Source organism: Solea solea, chromosome 12, assembly GCF_958295425.1.
Source record: "Solea solea chromosome 12, fSolSol10.1, whole genome shotgun sequence".
Classification (NCBI taxonomy): domain Eukaryota; kingdom Metazoa; phylum Chordata; class Actinopteri; order Pleuronectiformes; family Soleidae; genus Solea; species Solea solea.
In genome coordinates, this window is record NC_081145.1 from 26080824 (window position 1) to 26105390 (window position 24567).

Sequence of the window (24567 nt, forward strand, 5' to 3'; positions counted from 1 at the left end):
TTTGTCACATTTGGAACAAGGCCAGAGTTCAAAGTTCGCTTGGCAAAAAACAAAAGAAAAACAGTCTATTTTGAGACTTCTACAGAATTATTATTATTATTTATTTAAAACAAATGCAATTCAAAATGAACTCAACAACAAATAAGAAGACAAAAAACTAAGTTGTGACCTATACACACACACAGGATGTCCATATCCACAGCAATTTACCAAGGGTCCGTGCCACGTGAGCACTAAGGGTTAAGAGTCTTTATCGGGTGAATGTGTTAGAATGCATAAACCATTTGTACTTTTCTGAGAAAGCAAAGAAAAGGGAAAGTTTAAGGGAAAGAGTTTATGATCCATCACATTTGTCTATTCTAGTGCAAGAGCCTGAGGTCGGTCATTAAGTAAATGTGTTTTGCTCTACATGACCAAATAACTGTCCCTGTTTTACGACTAAAAAAAGTGCTTTGTTGTAGTTTTGCAAAAGATAAAACTGCAGAACAAAAAGAATATGCTACATTCATGGTGCCCCTGAAAACAGTCATAATTATCTTAAATAAGTAAGTCAATTCATTTACCTTAATAGTGACATCTGACATGGCACACACAGAGTCCACAGCAGGGTTGATGGAGAACTCCACAGGCCGAGCATGAGGGTCCCGGGCAGCGCTGCCTTGCCAATTGTTCCTGGAAGCCTCAGACGCCTGATTGGCACCGGTAACACTAGGAGATCCCAACCCGTCTCCCAGGACACGTAGGGAAAAGCTCATAGGCACAAAGGAGGTGTTGAACAATGTAAACGTCAGTGTTTGTGGGAAACCTGCAAAAAGACAGTGAAAATGATGAGAGAAAAAGAGTGGAAGAAAGTAAATATGTAAATGAATAAAAAGTCCAGGAAAACATCCAAACCAACCAAAGGCTACATCTCCAAAGTTGAGCTCTAAAACATTGAAGTGGAACGTGGGACCAACAACACAACCCCTGAAAGAGAACACAGAGACTTAAGCAATAAAAGTGGAAAAAACACAGCACACTGTAATGACTTTAGTTTTATTCATGATTTGCTCTCTGCAAACAACCAGCACCTGTGTCGTTCTTGGCTGTGGCAGGGGTTGTTTTTTATGTATTTGCTCATATACTGTAATTCTGATCCCTTCTGTGTTTCCCAAACCTTCTATATGAGCACCCATTGTGAACCATATCGCAATTTATGGATCTCAATGATAACCACTTGCAAAAAAAATCACCTGAAGGTCAGGGTGAGTGGTTCTGGTTGTCCTTTCACAGATAATAGTAAGTCCTCAGAGAACTTTCCCAGGATGCTGCTCAGGAAGGTGACTCTCACAGTCTGACTGGCTTCAGTGGGAATGACACCATCCGCTGGACTGAAGGAGAAACAGCGGCCAAAAGTGGTGTCGGGGCATGACAGCGTGTAATGGGCATCAATCAGGCCTTTGTTGGACACAAGTACCTGAAGAAAGAAAGAAATATTCACTCGTTCCAACACAAATAATGTTTATAGTATACTATATAGTTTCTAGAAACACACTTAGACACTTAGAACTGTTACATATTATATCTTTCATTTAAGCTTTTAAATGTGTGTAAGTTCAATCAGGACAACTTTATTACATTCATACTTCATTCACAGTCCATTTCTCTCTCCCCTCTCACTGTTCTACTCAGGTGACATTGTGCCTTTTTGGAAAATTCCCATCGGATTTCCTTCACGATTGTAATCAGCTTCATTTCACGTTGGTGACAAACTTAAATACTGCCTCTCCTCTCTTCTCTTTTCGCAGTCAGCTGTTATTTCAGATGTGCGGTGACTCTCCTCCGTATCAGTACCAGGTCAAACCAAGCGTCATCATCTTTCAGATCCTCAGCGTCTCTGTCCCCAAAAAAACCTCTCCGCCAGTGTCTCTACGCGACACACGTCCCTGAACCCCTCTCTGATCATATCAATAACTCTTAAGTGCCTCAATACTTTCATATCACGTTGCTTTTTTGCTGCACTGTGCAAAGCAATAACGTTTTTCCTCCAGCTGTAAGAGTGAGTCTCGACTGATTGAAATGTGTCGTCCAGATGACAAATATGAATTATGGGTTAGGGTCAGGGTTAGATTTGTGACATTTGTGTTTTTATTGCCATTTCTGTAAAGGTGATATTATTTTGAATCAGTAAACCATACATTTCCAACAGATGTGAATGAATCACAACTTAATTTAGTGCACTACAATGAAAAACCACCACACTCTAAATTGACTTCACCTTGGTTTATTCCTCTGGTTCACTAGAGGCAAAAACACGGTGTTCACTCATGAATAAAAAGTCGATTTCGAGTGTGATGGCTTTTCATTGTGTTTGTACTTTTGTTCCTGTGACCGACCACAACCTACATGGTTTGTTTTTGTCTGTGCAAGTGCACCCCTCTTTATCATTTTATGCCCTTTGTTATTTAAAACTTATACACATATATTCATGTGCAGGGCTGAACAAATGTATTAGTTTATTAGTTCAAATCACAAACTGACCGAATTCCCCCTTTTTATACCCAAATTTGAGCCGGCTCACTGGGGTTCTGGGGTGTTTTTTGTAAAGCAGCTCATTTAAAAAACAATAATAATTATATTTTAGCATTTAAAATATCCTTTCAGTTAAAGAGTTTCTAAATTCTGGTGTATTAACCATTACAGATATGATGTTAATGTGGCAGCTGTGGCATAAAGCTTACAATTTTTTAAGCACTGAAACTACTGTAGTAGAACAAACTTTCTTTTTAACAACTAAATTCCCATTTGTTTACTTGTTTTGGAATATCATTTTTCGAAGCTTGAGTTCTGTGACCTTTCTAAGGTTTTTTTTATTTTTCCCTCAAACAGGCCCTCTGGATTCTTGCCTGTGGTTGCTGGTGTAATCATGGATTTGAAGACAACTGGCCACTGTCGACAAGCTCTGATAAAACACGCCTCCCCAGTGCAGCCAGGCTCTCTCCCTCATCACCTCCCTGACAACAACATAGGGTCTCTTTGGTATTTTTGAGTTGCCGTTTAGTTTAGTTTTCAGCACATTTATTAACACTTGCTAAATAGATTGGTAATTTCTGCTCCATCTCTCCTTATTTGCTGTGGTCAATCTTCAACACTCTTACCTCATAACAGTTTGTGTCGCCAACAAATACATTTTTCATATTCATCAGATTATAGTCGAGCTGCAGTTTAGGTCCCATGCCCTCGCCCCGGAGTGTGAGAGGTAACCGAGACTGACGGCCTGAAGGTGGAGGAGACAGACACAGGAAATATTCATTACAAGGTCAGAGAAGACAGAGAGAAGAGAAAACGAAGAGCTGTGAAGTGTAACAACAACAAAAATAAACTGCCCCGGGTCTAGATTCAGTAATGTTAGGTGCCCAAACAAATGAGGGCATTTTCATCAGGTTTAAAATTGTGAAAGAATGGACCACTTAACACAGTTGTTGAGCTCTATTATAAATACAAGAGTTTGGCATCTATTTCAACCCAAATTTGCATTCTAATAAATTCATAGCTTTGTGAATTGATGGCATGGAATGCATGACTCAAACTCAAATTGTATTCACTGAGACATCTTTGTGCCCCATCTTTCAGTTTTGCTAAATAAGCTTTAAAAACGTTCAGCGCAGTGAGGCGTTCTCCGCTCCTCATTGATTCAGACTGCTCAGGCCATCAACTGCCCGAGAAAACATGGAAATCAATGTAAATCTGGCGTCCGGCTCAGAAGACACTGGAGAAAGGCCACATGCAAATCTTCCAACAACCTTTTACTACCACTCCAACGAGATGAATATTCATGGGATTGATGACTGGATAAATGAAAATGAGGTGAAGTCGCAATGAGTCATCCTGTGTTTAAAGCATTTCAGCACATTTAGGTGTTAATCTGTCGTGTTACATCCACGATGGATTGGGGGAGATGGAGAACATAAAAAAGAGATAACACTGGAGAAGAAGTTGTCCTCTGACAGACAGACAGACGTGGTTTACAAGTAGCAAACTGTATTTGGCTAACAAATTACCAGCCAGCCTTGTCTGCGGAACCTGGGGGATCTGCACAGAGGCACAGCCCACTGAGGGCAGTGGGGGGTTGTTGTTATGAGAGAGCTATTGATTTAAAGCAGGCACAGTACAGTTAGCTATACGCTGCTCAAACAATCTATTCCGAAGTGTTGGAAGAACAAACCAAAGAAAGTAGTTTTGACTTTCACTCAACAAACAAATCCTATGAGTTGCTATGAAATTGCTGATAAGGACGACCCCATAACACGTCCGTGATCTGACATCTTCAGACATTATACTGGTTTGTTAGCGGAGTTTGATTGCGACACAGACATAACACACCCGAGGGGAAGTGACAAAAGGGAACGAGCCAATACATTTTCGGGTGTGCTTACACACACACAAAAATTGCTAATTCATGCTGCTATTGGTCTAAAAGAGGGGAAAGCTTTCATTGGGAAAGGCTAACTGTTGAATTTAAAGGCATAGCCATTACTGTGCTTCATGGGTCTGCTCCCACCTACTTAAATGCTCTCATAAAGGCTTATGACTACTCCGTTCATCAAAGGATTGTCGTCTGGCGGTGCCAACACCCCGCGTGTTTGTGTCGTGTATGAAACAACCTCGCGGCTGTTTTCCGTGCAGCTGTGTCAAGTCGAGTCGAGTGGAGCCGAGTAGCGCTAGAACTGTATAACGGAAAAGCGGCATTAGCGTACACTGACCTGTGACATCACAATAGACGGTTTGCTGGTAAAGCTCGGCCTCCTTAGGCTTGAAGATAATAGTGAAGGTTTGGGTCATTCCGGGCCATATTTCTCCTTTCTGTGCCAAGGCAAACAACAACAAACAACAACAACAACATTTATTTCAATGAGAGAATGTGCAAACGTATATTTTCTCACACACAGCAGTACCCTGGCCACTGTCTTGAAAAATAGAGCCCTGTTTACATCTGTTACCTAAATAAATGACATATAGTGGACACTTGTGGTCTAACAGTAGTACTATTCAGTCTGGGAGGTGCAGGGGTCAGAGTGGGATGTATTTGTGCTGAGATGCAATAAAACATAAATCAACTCCAAGTAATTTCAGTGTGGGAAACAACGTGCAGGCGCTTTAGGAGGGCTTAACTTACAACACGAGTGCCTGTGTGTGTGTGTGTGTGTGTGCGTGCTTGTTTTGCGACTGGCCTAGAGGATGCTCCCTCTCTCCGGAGAGGGCAGGAGAATGAAAGGTTTTTCATTTCATCCGCCCCTCTCTCCCTCTGTCCTGCCTGGGGACCCGGCTGAGCTAAGCAGAGGAGACATTGTGGCAGTGTCAGAACAGGTCAGACTACCTGAAGGTCCCTGGGCAGGAAGTCTGTGCACCTCCTGTCAGGCTGATTTCACGTAGGAACAACAGAGACAAATCTTAAAGCTTCAGAGTGTAACTAACAAAACATGCTGCTACACCACCTCTCTTTGTCTCTCAGTGAGGAGAACATGGAGAACACAGAGGAGTGAATAAAAGACACTAAAGTTATTTATCTGACTGGTTCTCGAACAGAGAAAATACAGACAAAACAAAACCATGCAAACACACACACCGCTGGCTCCAGTGTCACACAGCTGTGTGACAGGGTCAGGAGGTCCTGCGCAGACTGACTTCTACCGTCTTGCAAAGCTCTGGCCAGAAGTGGGAAGCGGTGGATTGCTGTGGGGTCAGACTGATACTGAGAAAGCAACTGTTCTCTCTCCTCCTCTGCCATTTTCTGGAAGACTGAGCTCTCTCTATAGTGGCCACAAACAAAGGGAAAGACAAAACAAGGAGGTGAGAGAGGAAACCAGGCAGATGAAGAACATGGGGATACAGACAGAAAGAATAAACTTACACCTGTGCTTTTTGCACTACAGGGAATTCTATTCACTACAGATACAGTAGATAGACAAAGGCAGATGGTAAAAATATTCACTTTGAGCTACATAAACCATGACAATACATTGTCCACAATTTCAGGTGGTCAGTTAAATAACTTGAACCAGAACCTGGTTAGACATTGATAAGTCTTCAAAAGCGATTGAATAAATTGAAACTGGACTCTTCACATCTCATCCAAGAGGCACCTTCAACTCTGACCTCGTCAGGTTTCTCCCAGATTAGAAGACGTCTCCTGGATGAGGTGAAACATCTTCATCTTCAACGTTATCATCTGCAGCCTTTTGTGTGCACACATGCATGCACAGTGTACACTTGTATGTCATACAAACCCTACCTCAGTAAAATCAGGTCCTCCTCCTCTTGGCTGGACCATAATGTCCACTGGTACTGAAGGACACTGTCACTCCTGTTGGTGAGAGACACTTTGTGCGCACTGGCCAGAGACACGTACGTCCTGTTCATCGTGAGGGAGTCCGGTTCAAGATGGAGGGCCAGTTCCTCACACAACCCACACAAGCTGACGTAAACATCTTCACCTGAGCAGGAAGGGCAAGAACAGCAGGTGCATTCACACGTTTTGGTACAAGTAATAATGGAGCTGCAGATAGTAACAAACAGAAGCATGTCAGGGAACTACGGTGGCCTTCACATTCTTTGTTTACATAGGAAGCTTCAAGATGCTTGGTTTCTCCATTCAGGCTGGTGTAGAAACACGGCAGCCTCTGTAAAATAGGGACCTTGCCTACATGTAAAAGACTTATTCTAAGGTTATAAAAATAAAAAAAGACTATGTATTGAACGTGGATGGAGCATCTCTTCACTTAGCTTTCTCCACCATTATCCCGCTGTAAACTCCCTCTCCTTCGACCAAGTAACTTCCAAAGTCGCGACGCCCCGGCGAGTGAAACTGACAGGGACTGTTTACTTTAGAACACCTTTTTTGAATTAAAATATCGATATTTGCCGTGTTTTGATTACTGTTTTGCAAAAGCAAGGATGACGATAAATCACCAAATTGATATTTTCGTCCACCCCTACTTAAAAGTTCATTTCTACGTGAAGAAATGCTCTAAAAGTGTAGAAATACACTAAGCTGTTCATTCAGTTTGCAAGTGAGAGCAACAAAATCCTGTCTGCTGAGCAGCAGCCGCTGTCTTAAATAGGAATAGAGAATAGACATTAATGTCCCAGTGTCTAAAAGGTGAAAGCTTTCACTTCTAATGTACCAAATTTAAGGTAAATATGATTTTCCAGCACACCTCGCTACGAAATATGGCTTTCTGGAGTTAAAGTTTCTCAGGCTTCTATGAGCCACAAGAGACAAAGTCCTTAACGCTAAGCGAGACACTTAACGAGTCCCTGTGGTCGTAAAAAACTCTGCGCCGCCATCACAGTGAGCTCCTGTCCAGCAGCGAGAGAAAGAGCAACAATAACAAGCTTCAAAAATGAGATGCAAAACTCAAGTTTTGTATAAAGCCACCGACAACAAGGTAGTATGTAAATGTGGTGAATGTTTGTTTATATTCAAATCAGAAGGACGAGGGCTTTAGCTCGGGGACAGAATCCATGTTTATCCGGACATTACATATCTGCAGGTTATACTGTGTACTTCTGTTCAGCGTAATGAGCACAATGTCTTGCAGAAATCCAACAGAAAAACACACAGTGAAGCCATTTCTACTGATTATAAGGCAACGTCTGAATTCTCAGTGATAAGTGAATGTATCATTTCTGAATACTGAGCTGCTGTCAGTGCTTTTATTGCACTTTCATTGTTTTGGTGCTCATGTGTTGTTTTATAATTACTCATTTATGTTTTACCTGTATTACTTTGTCTTAATTGCTTATTCTGTGACATGTTTTCATGAGTCTTGAATGCTGCTTTTATCATAAATAAAATATATTAACATTATGTTCTGAACATGGTTCTTCTGTCTGTTTGTATCTGAGGCTGATATTCTGTCCTCATGCACTCACACATGTCAAAATAAGAAACACTGATTCATCCGATGGTAAAAATGACTAGAAATGAAACACGTGCAATTTTGTTAATGATGAAACTCTTCATCAAAGCCGAAATAACCATGGAGCCTCGCCTTGTTCCTATTAACTTGTACATTTATTTTCCCAGCATCCACTTCACCGGGACTGAAATACACAACCTGAAGACATAGGCAAACATTTTGGAGGTTCCATGGATGCTCCTTTGTAGAGTTGATGTTAGATTCTGCTCTGGGCTTAGAGACAGAAACTTGACTCAGGTTTGACGGTGCAAAAAACCTTTTGTGGACCGAGATGATACTCGTGCAGCAGCAATGATGTGAAATCTAAGAATGTTGAAATAAACAAGGACACGGTGTCCTTTGATGCAAAGTAGCCAACGTTCAGCTCCAAAGCTGCAATGAGGCCAAGTTCAGGACCTGTACTCTGTCTGTCTCTGTCTCGCTCTCTCTTCGTCCTATAAAATTCTGCCCCCTTTTCAGGCTCTGTTTTTCAGATTTTGTTGCAGTTGTCTAGTTAAATCAAGTTTAACTTTGCTTTAACTTTGAGACATTGGGCGATACTCCCATCTTTTACTAATAGCGATGGTATTAACATTAGTTTGACGACTTTCCTCAGAACTTTGTGTTTGTTCGGACGGAAAGAACACTCAGATCTGCTGGAGATTACAAGACCATTTAAATAAATATGGCGTGCATACACCACAAGTACTGATTGTAAGGTCATTGCTGGAATATGCTTCCGTATCTTTCAGTTGTGGATACTTATTTATACTCTTTATTTGAAGACACACACATATTTAATTGTGCTTTAACTTTGTCCCGGCACAGCTCAACACCAGCCTCATTAGCTCGCCGTCCCACAGTGAAAGCACAGTGATGACGGCAGCATCATCACCTTTCAGCGTGACAATGGCCCCAACGCTGAAAGCTGCGGTGACTTTGGGAGCTGCGGGGGTAAACCCACAATTGTACCCCCGCAGAACATCTGTGGAGCCAGAGAGAGCTGAGGATGAAAGTTAAAAGAACCGGTGCAGCTTAGGGAGGATCTGCCAGGAAGACCGAGGAGAACTGTTGAGATCCATGCAGAGCTTGTAGAGATTTAGACAAAAGAGTCAAAAGGTTTTTTTTAATCATAACTTGCCAAGTTGCAAGAAACTATTAATTGTTCAATATGTCTGTTTGCAGCTACTGCAACTATTTTATTACTCCCCTACACATTGTGGGTTATAAAAAGAAATCACTGCTTCTTGATTGGTGATTAGTGATTGTGATTAGAGTCCAAAACACAAATAACCCCTTCTACACACATACACACACACAGTCGGCACAGCAAAAGCTCTTCCTCCTTCCTGATTGGTTACCATGGTGACAACAACTGGCACATTTCCATGTTGGAGATTGAGTGCCCATGAAAGGTTTTTAGAAGTGAATTATTTTGCTCAAAAAAAAAAACCAAGTTATTCAGGAGTTTGAAATGGGTTCTTAGCTGCTGCTGCTGCTGCTGCTGCTGCTAAATTACATTAATTAAAAAAACAGATGATAGATAGATAGATACTTTATTCATCTCACAGAGAAATTCACACCAGATGACCAGTAAATAAATAATCATAATGCATAGCATTACATTAGAACAGGATGAGGAAGACTGTGACAATTAATAAGAAGACATCTTAATTGTAATTTGCTACGACATGGCATTCAAGTTCAATTTAATCTTGTAAATGCTTTAACAACAAAATGTGGACCGTAAAATCTAAAAGACGCAGTAACGACACGTATTAGGATTCAAGGAGAACTCAGGCCAAAATATCACAGAGATCCCCGTCATGTTCCTAAAGGCAGGGAGAGGGAAGATATTTTTTGGGAAAAAAATAAAAGAAAGAAAAAGAAAAGCTTGGTGCAGTCTCACAGGGACGTCGGTTATTTTGCTTTCACACTGCGAGAAAATCAGAGAGAAACGAGAACAGACAAAAGACAGAAGATGAGTGAAAGAAGGAAATGGGAGAGAGAGAGAGTGAGAGAGAGGGAGAGAGAGGGGAAAAGGTAGAAGTGGGTAATACAGAGAGAAAAGCAATTATCTCACAGCATCCGGATGCTATGACAGCAGCTGACAGGCAGGGAGAGCTGCAGCTTATTGCTCAGCTTTCATCCTGACAGTCCAGCAAAACACACACACACACAGAGAGGTTTGCACAGCTATTCTTCTTCGCACACTGCATTGAATTACATTCATTTGAACACCTTAAACAAAGCCTTATCCCTTACCTTAACCTAACCACAATTCAAATATTAGGCCTAAACTTAACCAGTTCCTCAAAAATTAGGTTCTACCTCATTAGGAGCAGGTTTTCGTCTCCATGAGGACTTCTGGTCCTGACAAGGTTAGCGTTTATACCAGAAGTGGTAACAAATACAAGCCTGTACACACACACACACACACACAGACATTTTCTTCCCAGGATTTTTGCTTTTGCAAGAGAACTTTGCAACCTCTTCAGATCCTTTTTGATTGCAGCACAGAGACTCTGCTGCACGCTGTGTGTGTGTGTGTGCGTGCGTGAAGGGGGAGTTACACGCACTTGCTTTGTACTTTTGTGTTTGTTGCTGTGTTGTGTGTGCGTGTGGGTGTGCGTGTTTTCAGTTTCCTAAAAGGCTGCTGTGCCAACGTCCCCTCAGCGCTGCACATCCCTGTCAAAGCAGATGCCTCGGTGCTCCCTAAGAGCTGCCTGTCTTTTCTGTTACACCGGGAGTGGTGACAGCTGGGTGTCTAACACACCGGTGAAGGTGTATATATACATATATATATATATATATACATACATATATATATATATATATACATACATATATATATGTATGTATATATGCAGATGTATGAGATTCACTGGCTTAAAACTGAAGGAGCTGAATGAAAAATACGGCTGCACATTTGACACACACACAAGACACTAACACATATTTACACACACACACGGGGGCTACGTCGTGAAGTCTCCCGTGCCACTTGAGCAAAGTAAAGCCCTCGCCACGCGCAGTGCTGAACTAAAGCATGCATCAGTGGGAGGGAGTCAGGGGTAAAGGTGCTAAATTAAAAATGATGATCCGTTTGATGGGCTGTAAGTGGTGCTCGGTGCCCCCCCCCCCTCCTTTTCCCCCGTTACATAAGCTTAATGCAGGTGAACGCTGCCACTGCTGCCGCCGCCGCCACTGTTGCCATTTCTGCAGTCAAGAAGTGCATGTTTGTGCAGTTCTGCACACGGGCCACTATAAGAAAAACAGTGACACAATATGCTCTTTTTTTTTTTACTCAAAACAAGCAACATTAAAGAGCATCACATAAATCTTTTATAGAGACTCTCTTTCTCTCTCTCTCTCTGCTCTGGCGAATAGCATCACAATAATTAAATGATAAACTCAAATAGATGAATTTAAAGCCAGGATATTACTGGCTTTTTGTTTCTTTTGCAAAGGTGACTTTTTGTCGGTAGAGTTTCGGGGCGACGACAGATAGCAGAATAATTGTCGTATCAGCAGCATGCTACTGAATTTTCCCAGAGACAAACACACACACACACACACACACACACACACACTCACACACAGTGAAAATGGGGTGGGGGGGGGAGTGCAAACCCAGGAGATGCATAGTTAACCAGAGTGAACCCCCTGCATGGTATACACAACTGCTCCACTATGTTTGTTAAGCATCATGGGATTTTTCTACAACTTTAATGGAGCCGTGTGTCTGAAATTAGCATGAGAGGAGACTTTGATGTGGGCAGCTTGGATCTGGAGTAAAGCTGATCTGATTCTGACTGAAGCTTCACCTTACTTAATCAACCCAGCCAGTCCTGTTTACTCATGCTATTTTCAGCAGCTTTAAGCCGAGGGTATAGACATTTCTCTTCACCCGTGATAAAAAAAAAAAAGTATATAGTCAAGAATCACGTTTAGTTTAATGAGTTGAAGATGAAATTGACTGTTTTTCTGACAAATTAAAGAGTATTTTACCATATCGTTATGTAAATGTATGAAAGGTGTTCAAAACGTGGGTGACATCACAGTTGAAGCTCCGTTTTTTTTCAGAACAGGATAAAAGCTGATGCTTTCAAGCAACGTTCTCCTTTACACCCATAATTGATCCCAGTGAGTGTTTGTGGGAAAAGTCAAAGGTTTGGCCTGTTTTGTCTTTCATCTCTAAGAGTCTGACTGCTTACAAAGGGCAACTGAGGCAACCCAAGAGATCAGCTGACCACTGCGTGCACAACAAAAACAAAAATATGTGCGAGGTATTGGCCTGAATTACATACAAAAATACCACAAATGAGCAGATTTGTTACAAACACAATAAATCAAAAATAATAGGGTGGAGAGATTTGTCACTGAGATTAAGGAGACATGGGCCACACAGTGGAGTATGTGGCTAGCATCATTGCCTCACAGCGAGAAGGTTGCTGGTTCTTCTTGGCCCTGCACTGGACAATGGATGAATTAAGGAAACCAGTGCCAGTTTATTCACAATTTAAATTTTAAATTATGTTGGACAAAGGAGAAGGTTCATGGATGTTGTAAAGGAGGACATGAGGACAGTTGGTGTAACAGAAGAGGACACAAGGAGGAGGACAAGATGGAGGCAGATGATCCGCTGTGGGAGAAGCGGAAAGACGAAGACGAAGAAGAAAGAAAAGTCTTTATATGTTATTTTCAGTTCAAATCCATGCAATCCCGTTCATGCCTGCACACACACACACACACACAGACACACACACACACACACACACACACACTCTCTGTATTCAGCATCAAGGAGACAATGAACCGAATCAGCTTGGGTAATCTGATTTGTGCTGGTCTGCTGCAGATCAGTATGTGGACAGAAAGCACTGATAAGCATATGTGTCACAGACAGTTAGACACACATCCAATTGTTTTCACAAAGCACAGGACGTTACAGTGTGGCTTCTCGTCTGCTCAGAGTGAACATGCGCCTGTGCCTGTCTTTGAGGAAATTACAGTAACATTTGGAGATTTGTTTAGGAACCCTGTTCTCCTTCAGGGTCAGAGCTGCTGCTGCTGCTGCTGCTGCTGCTGCTGCTGCTGGTGCTGCTGGTGCTGCTGCTACAGAGAGACCATCTTTCATGCTCTTTACCTCTGTGACTGGAGCAAACACTTTCATCCTTTTAGTCACACGCCATTTGGCACCGCTGATTATGCAGATTATGCAAACTCCTTTTTGCGAGTTTGAAAATCTCTGCCTCGATCCACGTGTGTGTGTTCCTGTATTTGTTGCCTCTATTTCTGGCATAAAAACACTGACCTTGTCAGGACTGGGAAAATGCTTTGTTTAGTTTGTCCAATTGAATAAAAGTCAATGAAGTGTCCTAAGAAGTATAGCTGTGCAAATCTGTGTGACTGTGTGTGTGTGTCCGTGTGTGTCCATGTGCTTTGTTGTGACAACCTCACTTCACTGTGTAGGTTCAGGTTTCAGTCATGTTTTGTTGGAATATAGAATTCTGATACTAACACAAGACATTCATGTATTATTCATTCATCGTCTACCACTTTATCCTCCACACGAGGGTCAGTTGACAAAAGGCAGGGTACGCGCTGGACATGTCGCCAGGCCATCACAGGGCCACACAGAGACAATTAACCTTTGCATGTTTTTGGACTGTGGGAGGAAGTCGGAGAACCAGGGAAACCCGGGAAAACCCACACGCACATGGGAAGAACATGCAGACCGTGTCGCAAACTCTTTTTGCTGCATAGGCAACATCGTTAACCACTACACCAAGCGTGTGACCCATTTATGTATTCATTTCCAAAAATGTTCTTCTCCTATTCTTTCAGTATTTCATGAAAGAAATGTATTTGTGTTGTCGTAAAATCGCCATTTTCTATTTATAAAACTTAATAATAATGAATTTTTCATGATCTCTTTTACTGTCTTATCTTATCTTAATGGCTTAACTAGGGATGAGCTGATTAATGTTGGTTAAAGTCACTTGACTGGATATCAGACAGATAAAAATGTAAAATTTAATAAAATCCAAAGATCCTATATACAGTATTGCATGCTTCATTGTGTAAAGACTGTAAAAATGTCAATAGTATTTTAACTGAATCAAGTTGTTAATTTCTTCTTTATGTTACAGTTATAATATCAGTGTCTTTCTTAAAGGAATAGCTCAAATGTGTTGTTAACAGCTTCATAGTTTAAAATAGTCTAAAACAACAGTATTGGACGACACATGTCTAACTTAGATGGAAATATACCACAGCTTATGAGAGGCAGCGTATCAGGGTCATATGCATTATAAAACAGGCATGTTGATAGTTCAGCTATAAATATTTTACTACGTTTTAATTTTTTACCCCTTTCCTACTTTTAGGAAAAACAGGAACACCACTGTTGACAGAAGCTGTGGACACAGCTTATAGTTTGGCCCAGTTTTGTCGTTGTTATAGTCAAGAGTTTTTAGAAGCTTGAATTTCCCTCACCAGTGTGGTAGTGTAGACGCAGGTCCTGTCTGTGTTCTCCCGCCGTTATGGGGTTGAAATTGACAACCACCTGCATGTTTTCACCAACTTCCAGAGTCCCACAGGAAGGAGTCACCGAGAAGGGCCTGGAATGACGTGGAAAAATCATTTCACAGTGTGGAATAAAAATGATAAAATGATACATCACACATGTTTTACACAGACTCCAACCTCTGTGTGTGCAGCTCAAAGTTGGCCGTGCCGTTTCCAATGTTGATGATTTGCTGAGTTCTCTCTGTGGAGGCTTTCACCGGACAGAGGGGGAACTGGAGCTCATCTCGAAAGCTCAGAATGGCACGTGGCCCAATAGCACGAACTGGGACCTCAAACCGCTCCCTGTCTGTCACAAAAACCAGTCTATGGTCGTGGTCCTGGATGGAGACATGTGTCAAACTATCATTTTCTGAGTAGATACCTACAACATCAAAAAATGAACAGTGTACAGTGTAGCAACATGTCCACAGATAAATATTGAACAGTACTATGTACGATCGACTTCCACGGAAGTGCAATTAACAGTAAAAGTAGCAGAGTGGTTTTCCTATTGATATAAGTGGCAGGCATCTTGGAATCCATTGTCGGGGTCCGAGCTGTTGCTCCGACTACAGAGAGTTCCAGTTGAAACTTCGGACTTGAAATTATGAAATTCCGACTTCCAACTACAACTGGAATGCACCATTTTGACACAAAGGTTGTTTTTTTTGGACCTTGTTGATTGGTCAGCATTTTACCATGTATTTTACCATGTTCACCACATGCATATTTAACTTTGCATGTACTGGATATCGATAATATGTTAATATACTGTATGATGATGAATGATGGTAATCCTGGACGGTGGAGAGTCAAAGAAACAAAGTGCAATTCAAAATATTGAATTTATTAACATTACTAGAGCTGAAACGATTAATCGATTACTAACCGATTACTAAATTAATCGACAACTATTTTGATAATCAATGGATCGGTTTGAAGCTTTTTTCATGATTAAAACAAGATTTCCAGATTGTCTAAGCTTCTTAAATGTGAATATTTTCTTCATTTCTTTCCCTGGATAACAAAGAAATCATTAAAAGTCAATCATTTTGGTTTGTGGACATGGTTTGTGGAAAATAATCAACAGATTCATCGATTATTGAAATAATCGTTAGTTGCAGCTCTAAACATTACCCACACTTTGTTGAGAGAAAATCAAAAGAAACACTTCTTCTAATGGAAGGATGTATTCAATTTTATGAGAACACAAAATGTTTCAACCACATTTCATGACAATCCATTGTGTTGGTCTGACATAAGAAGCCAACTACGGTAACTGACTCTGCTACACCAAGAATGTTCACGGGCTTATTCAACTAAAATATAAGTGTGTATGTGTGTTTTGATTTTCTCCTGGTCTTGCCCAAAGCGATATAGTGACTACTACATGAAAAACTGGTGGATATAAACTGGTCATTTGCTACTGCATAAAATAAATAGGAAAATCACCATATAAACTGCTAAAGTTATATAAAAAACTTATTATCTTAACATAATATTGACATAATATTAATTGCAAGGACGTTTTAAAGGATAAACAACATATTTTGTGTAACATGTGATCCTGCACTCAACCTAAATAATCATTACCTGACTTTGGATGAAGCCTGACTATGCCACTATAAAGCAGCCACGAGACACGAGTCGATTGTGTCTTTAACATTTGCTATGTTTTCACATTGACCTTTTGCTTCTCAGTTTTCACTCTCGCCCACATTATCAGTAAAAAGAGACAACTAAAGGATGTGCTGGTGTAACTTAATGACCTGACCCTTGACCCTTGACCCTGTGACTCTGACCTTTGTGTTTTGAAAGACATCTAATCTATGATCGGCCGTTGTTTTCATATTATTTATTAAATCTGAAGTATTTTATTATCTTTACATAACTTCATCTACTTACCCACATCATATTCACTGCTTTCCTGCAGATTACAGCTTAATTTACTCATCTAATTCCTAAAAAAAATACCTTATCAAACTCATAGTATTTAGGTTCATGATACTTTAAAATACAGTAAAGTACAACTATCTACAGTATGAGGCAGTTAATCCGTCCTCTGTGTTCTGTACCTTGTTTTCCTGAGGAGTGAAGAACACAGTGAAAGTCACAGAACATCTTGGTGCAACCTTGTTTAATGCATTCTCAGGAGCGACCACGTGGAAAAACTCGGAGTCTTGCAGCTCCACCTTCACTTGTCGTGGAACCTAGACAAAAAAAAAACAATGACACAAACATAAAAAGAAAAGGGCAGGCATTACCTACAGAGCCACATACACACATTAGTAATGATTTATTTATGATTACTTGATGGTTTCTTGTACAAATTGCACCAAAACAATCTCCTTCTATCCCCCCATAACATTTTCCAATGACTGTCCACTCCTCAAACACATCCCATAAGACACACACATAGAAGGACACATTTGTTCTGCTGCAAAGGTTAAAGAAACTTGTTTTTTTCCATTTCTCTCAAAAAAACAAGTCAGCAGTAGAGGTGGGAAAGATATATCGTCTAATATAAATATCGTGTTTGTTGTTTTAAAGATGTGAAAATTTACATTATTGAGTATATAAATGACAGTGTGCACAGAACAGATGCAGTCGAGACCAACAGGATTCAGTGTCACATGACCACGAGTGGGCCGACGTCAGTGCTCTCAAACTCCGTCCAAATCGATTACATTGTTATTGTGAACTATATATCGTTCTAAATCAAACACAGACACTTTTATTTTGAAATATTATTTTTCCTCCAAGGTGGCACAGATACCGCCGTTTGTATTGTAGTTGTTGTCTTCCTGTTTTTATTTAACTATGATGTGTGCTGCTGCCTTTCTTGGCCAGGTCACCCTTGTGAAAGAGATCTTGATCTCAATGGGTCTTTTATCTCGTTAAATAAAGGAGAAATAAAAAATAAATAAAAAAAATAACAATTAAGAACCGTAGATCATCTGAATTTACCCAGAGTTCAATGTTTCTACACTGCAGTTCAGGTATAAGTCTCTGGAAGTTGCTTGAATGCTAAAGTTTAAAGGAAATAAGAATTGTTTACCTAAAAAAATCTGTAAGCATCAATTAAAAATCTATTTTTTTTAAAGGATATTGACTAATTATTGTTCTCAACAAAATCACAATACTCAGCAGCTATGTTTAAAATCACCCGTTCACACACCTTGTCCATGTTGAGCAGGCGCAGGTGTAACTTGTAGGTCTGAGCGGGAGTGAAGTTCTGGAAGACCAGCTCAGATGGATAAGGCTGGAAAAGAGCCTGGTCCATGTCCACCGTGGTCAACTGACGAGAGACACAAACAAGACAATGCAGATTAACAAAAAAACATTTGTTTCCATTAAACTAACTACTGGGCTGTAGTCAGAGACAATTCAAATTCTAAATTTGCATATTAATGTGCATATACTACCTTCATTCTTGCAAATAATTTGAGATACTTTATCTAACAGATGAATGAATGTCTGATTATTGCTGCTTTGTGTTTTTGGTTTTGTTTAACTGTTCTTAAAGAGGCCGTCCTGTTGCTGACGCTGTCATTTGTTAAACAGATTTTAATCTCATTGAGGGCTGAAACAATTACTCGGTTAATCGATTATTAATTGAATGCTAAAAAAAAAAAATTCTGATTTTTGTGAAATATGTGAATATTTTCTGGTTTCTTTGCTCCGTATAAGAAACAAATCATCAAAACTGAATCATTTTTGGTTTGTGAACAAAACAAGAAATTTGAGAATATCATCATTTCCAGGTTTGGTAAACACAGATCAACATTTTCTGACATTAAAAATAATCGACAGATAAATCGATTATGAAAATAATCGTTAGTTGCAGCCGTAATCTCAAAGTGACTTCCTAATTTAACTTATCACTACATGATGCCTCCTTCAATGTTTTTGTTGGATCGATCTGATTTTTTTGTGATGGCTAGGCGATCACTCGATTATGTTCCCATTAAATTTTAATAAGAATCGACCCACTGATGACGTCCCTATTTGAATTTGGTATGACCCTCAGACTAGGTTTCATCTGGTTAAATGGATTAGGTGTCAATTTGAAAGTAACATTCAAAGTCCCATTTTACAGGTTTAAATGTGTATATATATCAGTGACATCTAAACAGATCTGGATGAAACCTAAATATTAAAAAATTTCTCGTGTGTAAAATGCAGGTGACACAGTGTTCAAGCCTTGACGAGGGTCTGTGCTCTTTTATAGAATAATGAGTGGGGGAAAAGCCAGTGACTCATCACTTTTCCACAATGTGATTTTTTTTTTTAGTGCCTGTTTTTTCTGTTTTTTGCTCCACACAAACATTTGCATATTTGACACGTCAACAAAATAAATGTGAACAGGATGAGTCCCCAAAGTGTGTCCTCCAAATTATAGTGATAGGGGATATTTATTCATTTCATTTCTCAGTATCACATTTTGCTCCCAGCCCCTCCATTAAATTCAGCCTTTGTAGGCATTGAGCAGGTGCTGACATTGGCTGCCCTCTGCCCATCAATTAGCACTTGCTGACTAAGGGGAAAAGCAAGTTTGGAAATGACCCTGGCAGACATTACCTGCTTTGTATGCCGGTGATTAATGATTAAAAAATGACACGTTTGTTGTCCCAGTTTTGTTGGCATCACCTACCCTTTCAAATAAATCTGCCCCGTTGAGTTATTTTTATTAAACTTATGTTATTTTATACTATTATATGAAGCTTTAGCATAAGTTCTGTCAGGAAGAGAACTTTTTTGTTTGCTTCAGTTGGGGTTAGATTCAATGATTGAACTTCATGTTAAGAAAGAAAAGAAAATTAAAAATCGCATGTCCAAAAAGTAATAGGAAGTAGTATGAGCGTATCTAATCTTGGTCAACTTTTTTAATTTAGGCATATCTTCAGTCTGACATATTTGTGAAAGCAGAACTGCTTCAGAGTCACTGTGATGGATAAATGTCTTGCGGGGAGATTGGTGGCTGTCTCCACTGCCCCCTACTGTCTGTTAGTGGAAAACCATCCTTGCAAGATCAGGGCCGCGTCCCGGCGTCCTCGGACCTCGGAGGACAACGCGAGAAACACACCCTATAGCCAGGTACGGGCTGTACGATCAAGGCTAGTGATAGTGTTCGTTTAGAGGAAGCGAGGCAGAGGAAAACGACACTCTGACCGAGCGAGGGGGCCACACACGAGTTAAACATCGAACGGCGAGAGTTTCAAAACACAGAAGCATGCTAAACAGATCCTGACTGACATGGACATGACTCCACGAAAAAATATGTACTCAAATTTGAAAGCTTTTTTTTAAATGATCAACAAGCAACTATAAATAACAAACATCAACATTATGTTAGAAACGCACAATAAACATTATCAGCACTATATCAGTATTGACCGATATTGACTTTAAAATGTATTATCAGATATCAGCAAACACACTAACATCCCCCAGATATGATTAATGACTAACACAGTCGGCTTAATAAGCTGCTACCTCCTACTAGACTTCTTTTTTATGTTTCTTTACTTTGCACAATAAAGAAAAGGTATATCCACAGCTGCAGTGATATGAATATGCAAAATATTCAATATTCAAAACAATAATTTCACAAGAAGAAAAGAGACTAAATTACCTCTTTAGTTGGGCACAGAAAAAACGTACAGTATATATCAATAATAGGTTATCGGCACCAGCTCTCCTGATAAATCTGCATCTTGAACATTATGCATCTGAAAACAAGTCATTTTTGTGTTTTTATCTCGTTTCATTCGTGCACGTTCACTCAGTTGTTGCTGTCACAGAACATGTACATAAATATGTTCTTCTCCTGCTCTAGTAACATTCACAGCCCCCCCCCCTCGCTTCCCAATCTTAGCACAGCATTTAACATCACCACCAGATCCAGCACTCTTCATCCTCCAAATCATCACCAACCAAGGCTGCTTAAACCAGACCAGTCTCCATACCAAGTCCACTCACCAAAGACGTGACAAAGACTTAATCATCATACTTCACGAGCAAAACCTGTAATAAATATGTCCTTTTTTTATATTTAACTGTCTCTCCTGGTTCAATTTATCCTCAGGATGTGCTTGTCCTTTGTAGTAAAGGAAAGCTTGTCACAATCAAACACTGATTCACGTGTATTTTTCACACTCGGATATCTCAGAGAACTCCCCAGAGTTTTTCATTGTCATCATGATGAAAGCCTCTCAGCTGAAGCTTGTCTCCAGACAACAGAGGCAGGAGCAATAATCATGTCTAACTTTTATCTATATGCTTCAGGCTCATCCAACACTGAACCTGAATTCATCATTTACTGGATTTATCCCCCCCCCCAACGTATCAGTGCGTTGTTCCAATCTTTGACTATTGTAGATTCTTCTTCTGTGAAACATCCACAGCATTGACTTGGGTATTTACTTTGTGATGTGTCGTCTTGCTCATGTCGAGCAGCTCCAGGATCCGGGGCGGGTGAACCTCCCTGGTGTTTGCCAGACGTTCCTCGGTGGACTGTGACATCTCCTGGGTGTAAACAGATGGAGTTACCTGCAAACACACACACAGCAGCTATCAGCACCGTCTATTATCATCACGATTGTGTCCTACGTCTTTAAAGGAGACACGGCAACATCAAACAAGAACGATATATGCATCGGCAACATGCGGGAACATTAGCAACAAGGTTTTATTGTGCAACGGTTTGCGTTTAGTAAATTCTCCACACAACCTTGACAAAGCTTGTAAAGCAGAGAAACATCTAACTGCACTTAGCTCAAAATCTCAGTGAATAAAGAGTAGGAGTAGCTCATTATATGTTTGATATTTAATGACGGGACTGACACCATGTTTAAAATTAACACATTGGCTCATAGTGATACAGAAGTTTGGTGACGGCTTTGTTTTTGTTGCCACATGCAGGGACACAAATAAATCTTTTATTATTCATCTTCACACTGTCACGCCGCCTTTGAAATATCACAAATTCGTTAATTAAAAATAACCTCCAACGAGGAAAAGTCACAGAGGTTTTAGAGCCTGTTTGTCTCTTAATTAACATACGTTTCTATTAGAATATTTCGATTTTTATCCCAGGTTCAAAAGCAGTGTTCAAAAGCAGTGGTGAGGAGTTTTAAACTAAATTAAATCCCACCCCTTTCTTCATCCCTGTATAATTAACATATTTAATCAGCTTCATAGTGTTGTATGGAGCTACACGATCATTATAAAAATAATATATAATCAATCATAACACATAATCAATTCATGTCGCTGTCATTTATTACCAACCTCACCCTCACATAAATAATAATAATGAAATAAGCACATAATATACAATTTATATTATCAATTATAACAATTATAATTATCATAGATATGTTTTGGTGTGTACACATACCAAAATATACACAACCCTTTTTCATTGATCATAAAATACTGCATAAATGGTTGCAAAGGGAAAAATATAGAAACTTTATTGATTACTGTGAAATGTTTCATATTAATTCATGAAATAATTTGATTATTCATCTATTTAGGCAGCGCAAGATTTAATTTTATCGATAAACAAACATTAAAATCAACAAAATAAGATTAATAATCAGTTTTATGTGAGAACGTGCGTCACTTATTTTTAATGGTTTTCCCTGATGCTAAACTGAGGTCACAAACCACTGTGGGTACATTAAGATATTTAGTCCCTCGCTTTGGTTGTGAATCAGCGCCTGCGACCTGAGTTCTCCATCATCTAACACGTCATGTTTTCATCTGCTTTATCTATTACAGTTTGTTGTCCAGTCCGATGCAACTTTATTTAAAAAAACACTTTAAAACAGTCACAGTGGGCCAAAGTGCTGTATGTATACAATAATAAATAAAAGACGGAATAAGTAAAAGGCATAAAGCTCACACGAGGCAATAAAATACATCTAAAAAAACTCAACGGATAAAAGTAACGTCCAAACAATAAACCACCAATAAAAACAGATCAAATTAATACATAAAATAAAATGAAGAATATGAAGCTATTTTAAATCAGACGGGGAAGAGGCAAAGACAGATGTCTAGTTTGTTTTGTAACTGAAGACCAAACTGAACGTTTTCTCATCTTGCTGCACAGCAAATCTAACTTCAGTCATTAATAAAGTAACCTGACATGACCTGAAGCAGAGTTTGAAAAAACCTGGTCCAAAATAAATAAACTCACCTGCCAGGACAGGCACACAGGACTCTGAAAAGAGATGCACAGTGCTGCTATAACCCATCTGCTTCAAGGTTTGACATGTTACATTGGGTCATCTGGGTCATTCTTGCCCAGAGAACTCTGTATACAGTGTTTTTTTTTTTTTTTTATAAACACTCTCTGTAAACCCTAGAGATGGTAGTGCACGAAAATCCCAGCAGTTCCTGAAAAACTTATACCGGCACATCTGGCAACCAACAACCATGCCATGTTCACAGTCACTTAAATGATATATTTGCCTCCATTATGATGCTCGGCTTGTATTTCAGCAGCTCGTCTTGACCACGTCTACATGCCTGAATGCACTCAATTGCTGCCATGTGATTAGTTCTTTACAGTGTTGTAATATAACCAAGTACAAATCTGTACTTGACTTTGTTATTTATGTTTCTAGCAACTCTTACTTTTACGCCACTACATTTCCTCTAACTATCTTTGTTACTTGTTATTACCAAATAAAATCAGAAGAAGAAGAGTTGTAGGTATTATTGTCTGTATTTATATAGAGCTTTTCTAGTTTTGCCATTCACACGCTTCAACATGGGGTTAAGTGTCTTATATGTGTCAAGGCCACACATAGACTAGCACAGCCAGGAATTGAACCCACAACCTTCCAATTGAAAGACAACTCATCCTGACCACATGTACATTTTATATCCAAAAATGACTTTTGATACATAAGTTCAGTAAATCTCATATACTTTAAGACTTACTTAAGTAATATTATAAAAAAAGTGACTTCAGCTTCTACCAAAGTCATTTTCTGGTAATGACACTTGTACTTTTACTCGAGTATCTCTTTTAGGTACTTTATACAAGACTGGTTGTTTAGATATTTGCCTTAATTAGCAGCTGAACAGGTGTGCCTAATAAAGTGGATGTGAGTGTTCAGCCTCCATTATTTTCTTAAGAAAAGTCCAAAATTAATTTAATTTAGATTAACATAAATTAATCCATGAATGTGTGAAGCTACAAACTGTCATGTCACCATTTTTAAGCAAAAGAACACATAATTAATACAAAAAAACAGTGTGATATTCTCACCTTTGTCTGTTTGTCCTCCTTCAGGACAGGTTTCAGATTGTAAAACGAGGACAGCAGAGCGGCCATTTTAAATATGTATATAAAAAATACCTGCAAAAAGAAGACACTTATTATTCATTTTAATGTTTATTAAACATTAAAATTGGCTTCACTTGGCTTCGCTTCATGTGAAGCTAAGTTGAAGACTAACTGCTAGCAGCACGCGCTGTACCTACAGCAGATAACATTAGCTTAGCTCGTTATAAATCACGTTAAATCTTTAATTTGCCCTCTCTCGACTTGATGGAAACCCTGTTTTTCCGCCCACGTATACTCTCTAAACACCTTAATTTCGTCGTCGTCATCGTAACGTGACACAAAACTCGCTGTTTGTACTGTTGTACATTTTAGGAACAAACCAAACAAGTCTTACCGCGTAAAAAGTGATTCAAACTCGGCGAAATTCAGCCACAAAAAGCACTCATGTCAACTTCGTTGTGTGGTTCGCTGCCTTGGCAACACAGACAGACAAACCGACCGTCCACTAAAGCGTTGTCTGATTGGCTAAAGCGGCTCCAGCGCGTGCAGTAAGCTCCTGTCTCGTTGATTTGAGTGCGCACTTGATTTGGTCGTTACGGTAATCGATAAAGGAGCCGTCAGTGTAGTTTTGGCTGCTTATTTTTGTCAAACGTTAACAGCTAATCTTAATGTAATTAGTTAAACAAATTAAGGAGACTCAAGTTCCACGTATGTCAATGTTTTTTTTGACTTTCTATTGAATTTTAA

General features: G+C 39.6%; 1 protein-coding gene across 1 annotated transcript in view; it reads right to left on the minus strand.

Annotated features, from left to right (window-relative positions):
* hydin (HYDIN axonemal central pair apparatus protein) overlaps positions 1-24299 on the minus strand; it is a 75587-nt gene extending 51288 nt beyond the window's left edge. Inside the window, exons 1-14 of the mRNA XM_058646080.1 lie at positions 24215-24299; positions 23803-23892; positions 20940-21065; positions 17692-17811; positions 16589-16723; positions 14652-14851; positions 14442-14566; positions 6272-6473; positions 5606-5789; positions 4743-4842; positions 3138-3256; positions 1233-1456; positions 899-966; positions 564-805 (exon numbers count right to left, since the gene is read on the minus strand). Coding sequence (XP_058502063.1) covers positions 564-805; positions 899-966; positions 1233-1456; positions 3138-3256; positions 4743-4842; positions 5606-5789; positions 6272-6473; positions 14442-14566; positions 14652-14851; positions 16589-16723; positions 17692-17811; positions 20940-21065; positions 23803-23868 — 1911 coding nt within the window. The 5' untranslated portion in view covers positions 23869-23892; positions 24215-24299. The remainder of the gene's footprint in view (positions 1-563; positions 806-898; positions 967-1232; positions 1457-3137; positions 3257-4742; positions 4843-5605; positions 5790-6271; positions 6474-14441; positions 14567-14651; positions 14852-16588; positions 16724-17691; positions 17812-20939; positions 21066-23802; positions 23893-24214) is intronic.
* Between the last annotated feature and the right edge of the window lie 268 nt (positions 24300-24567).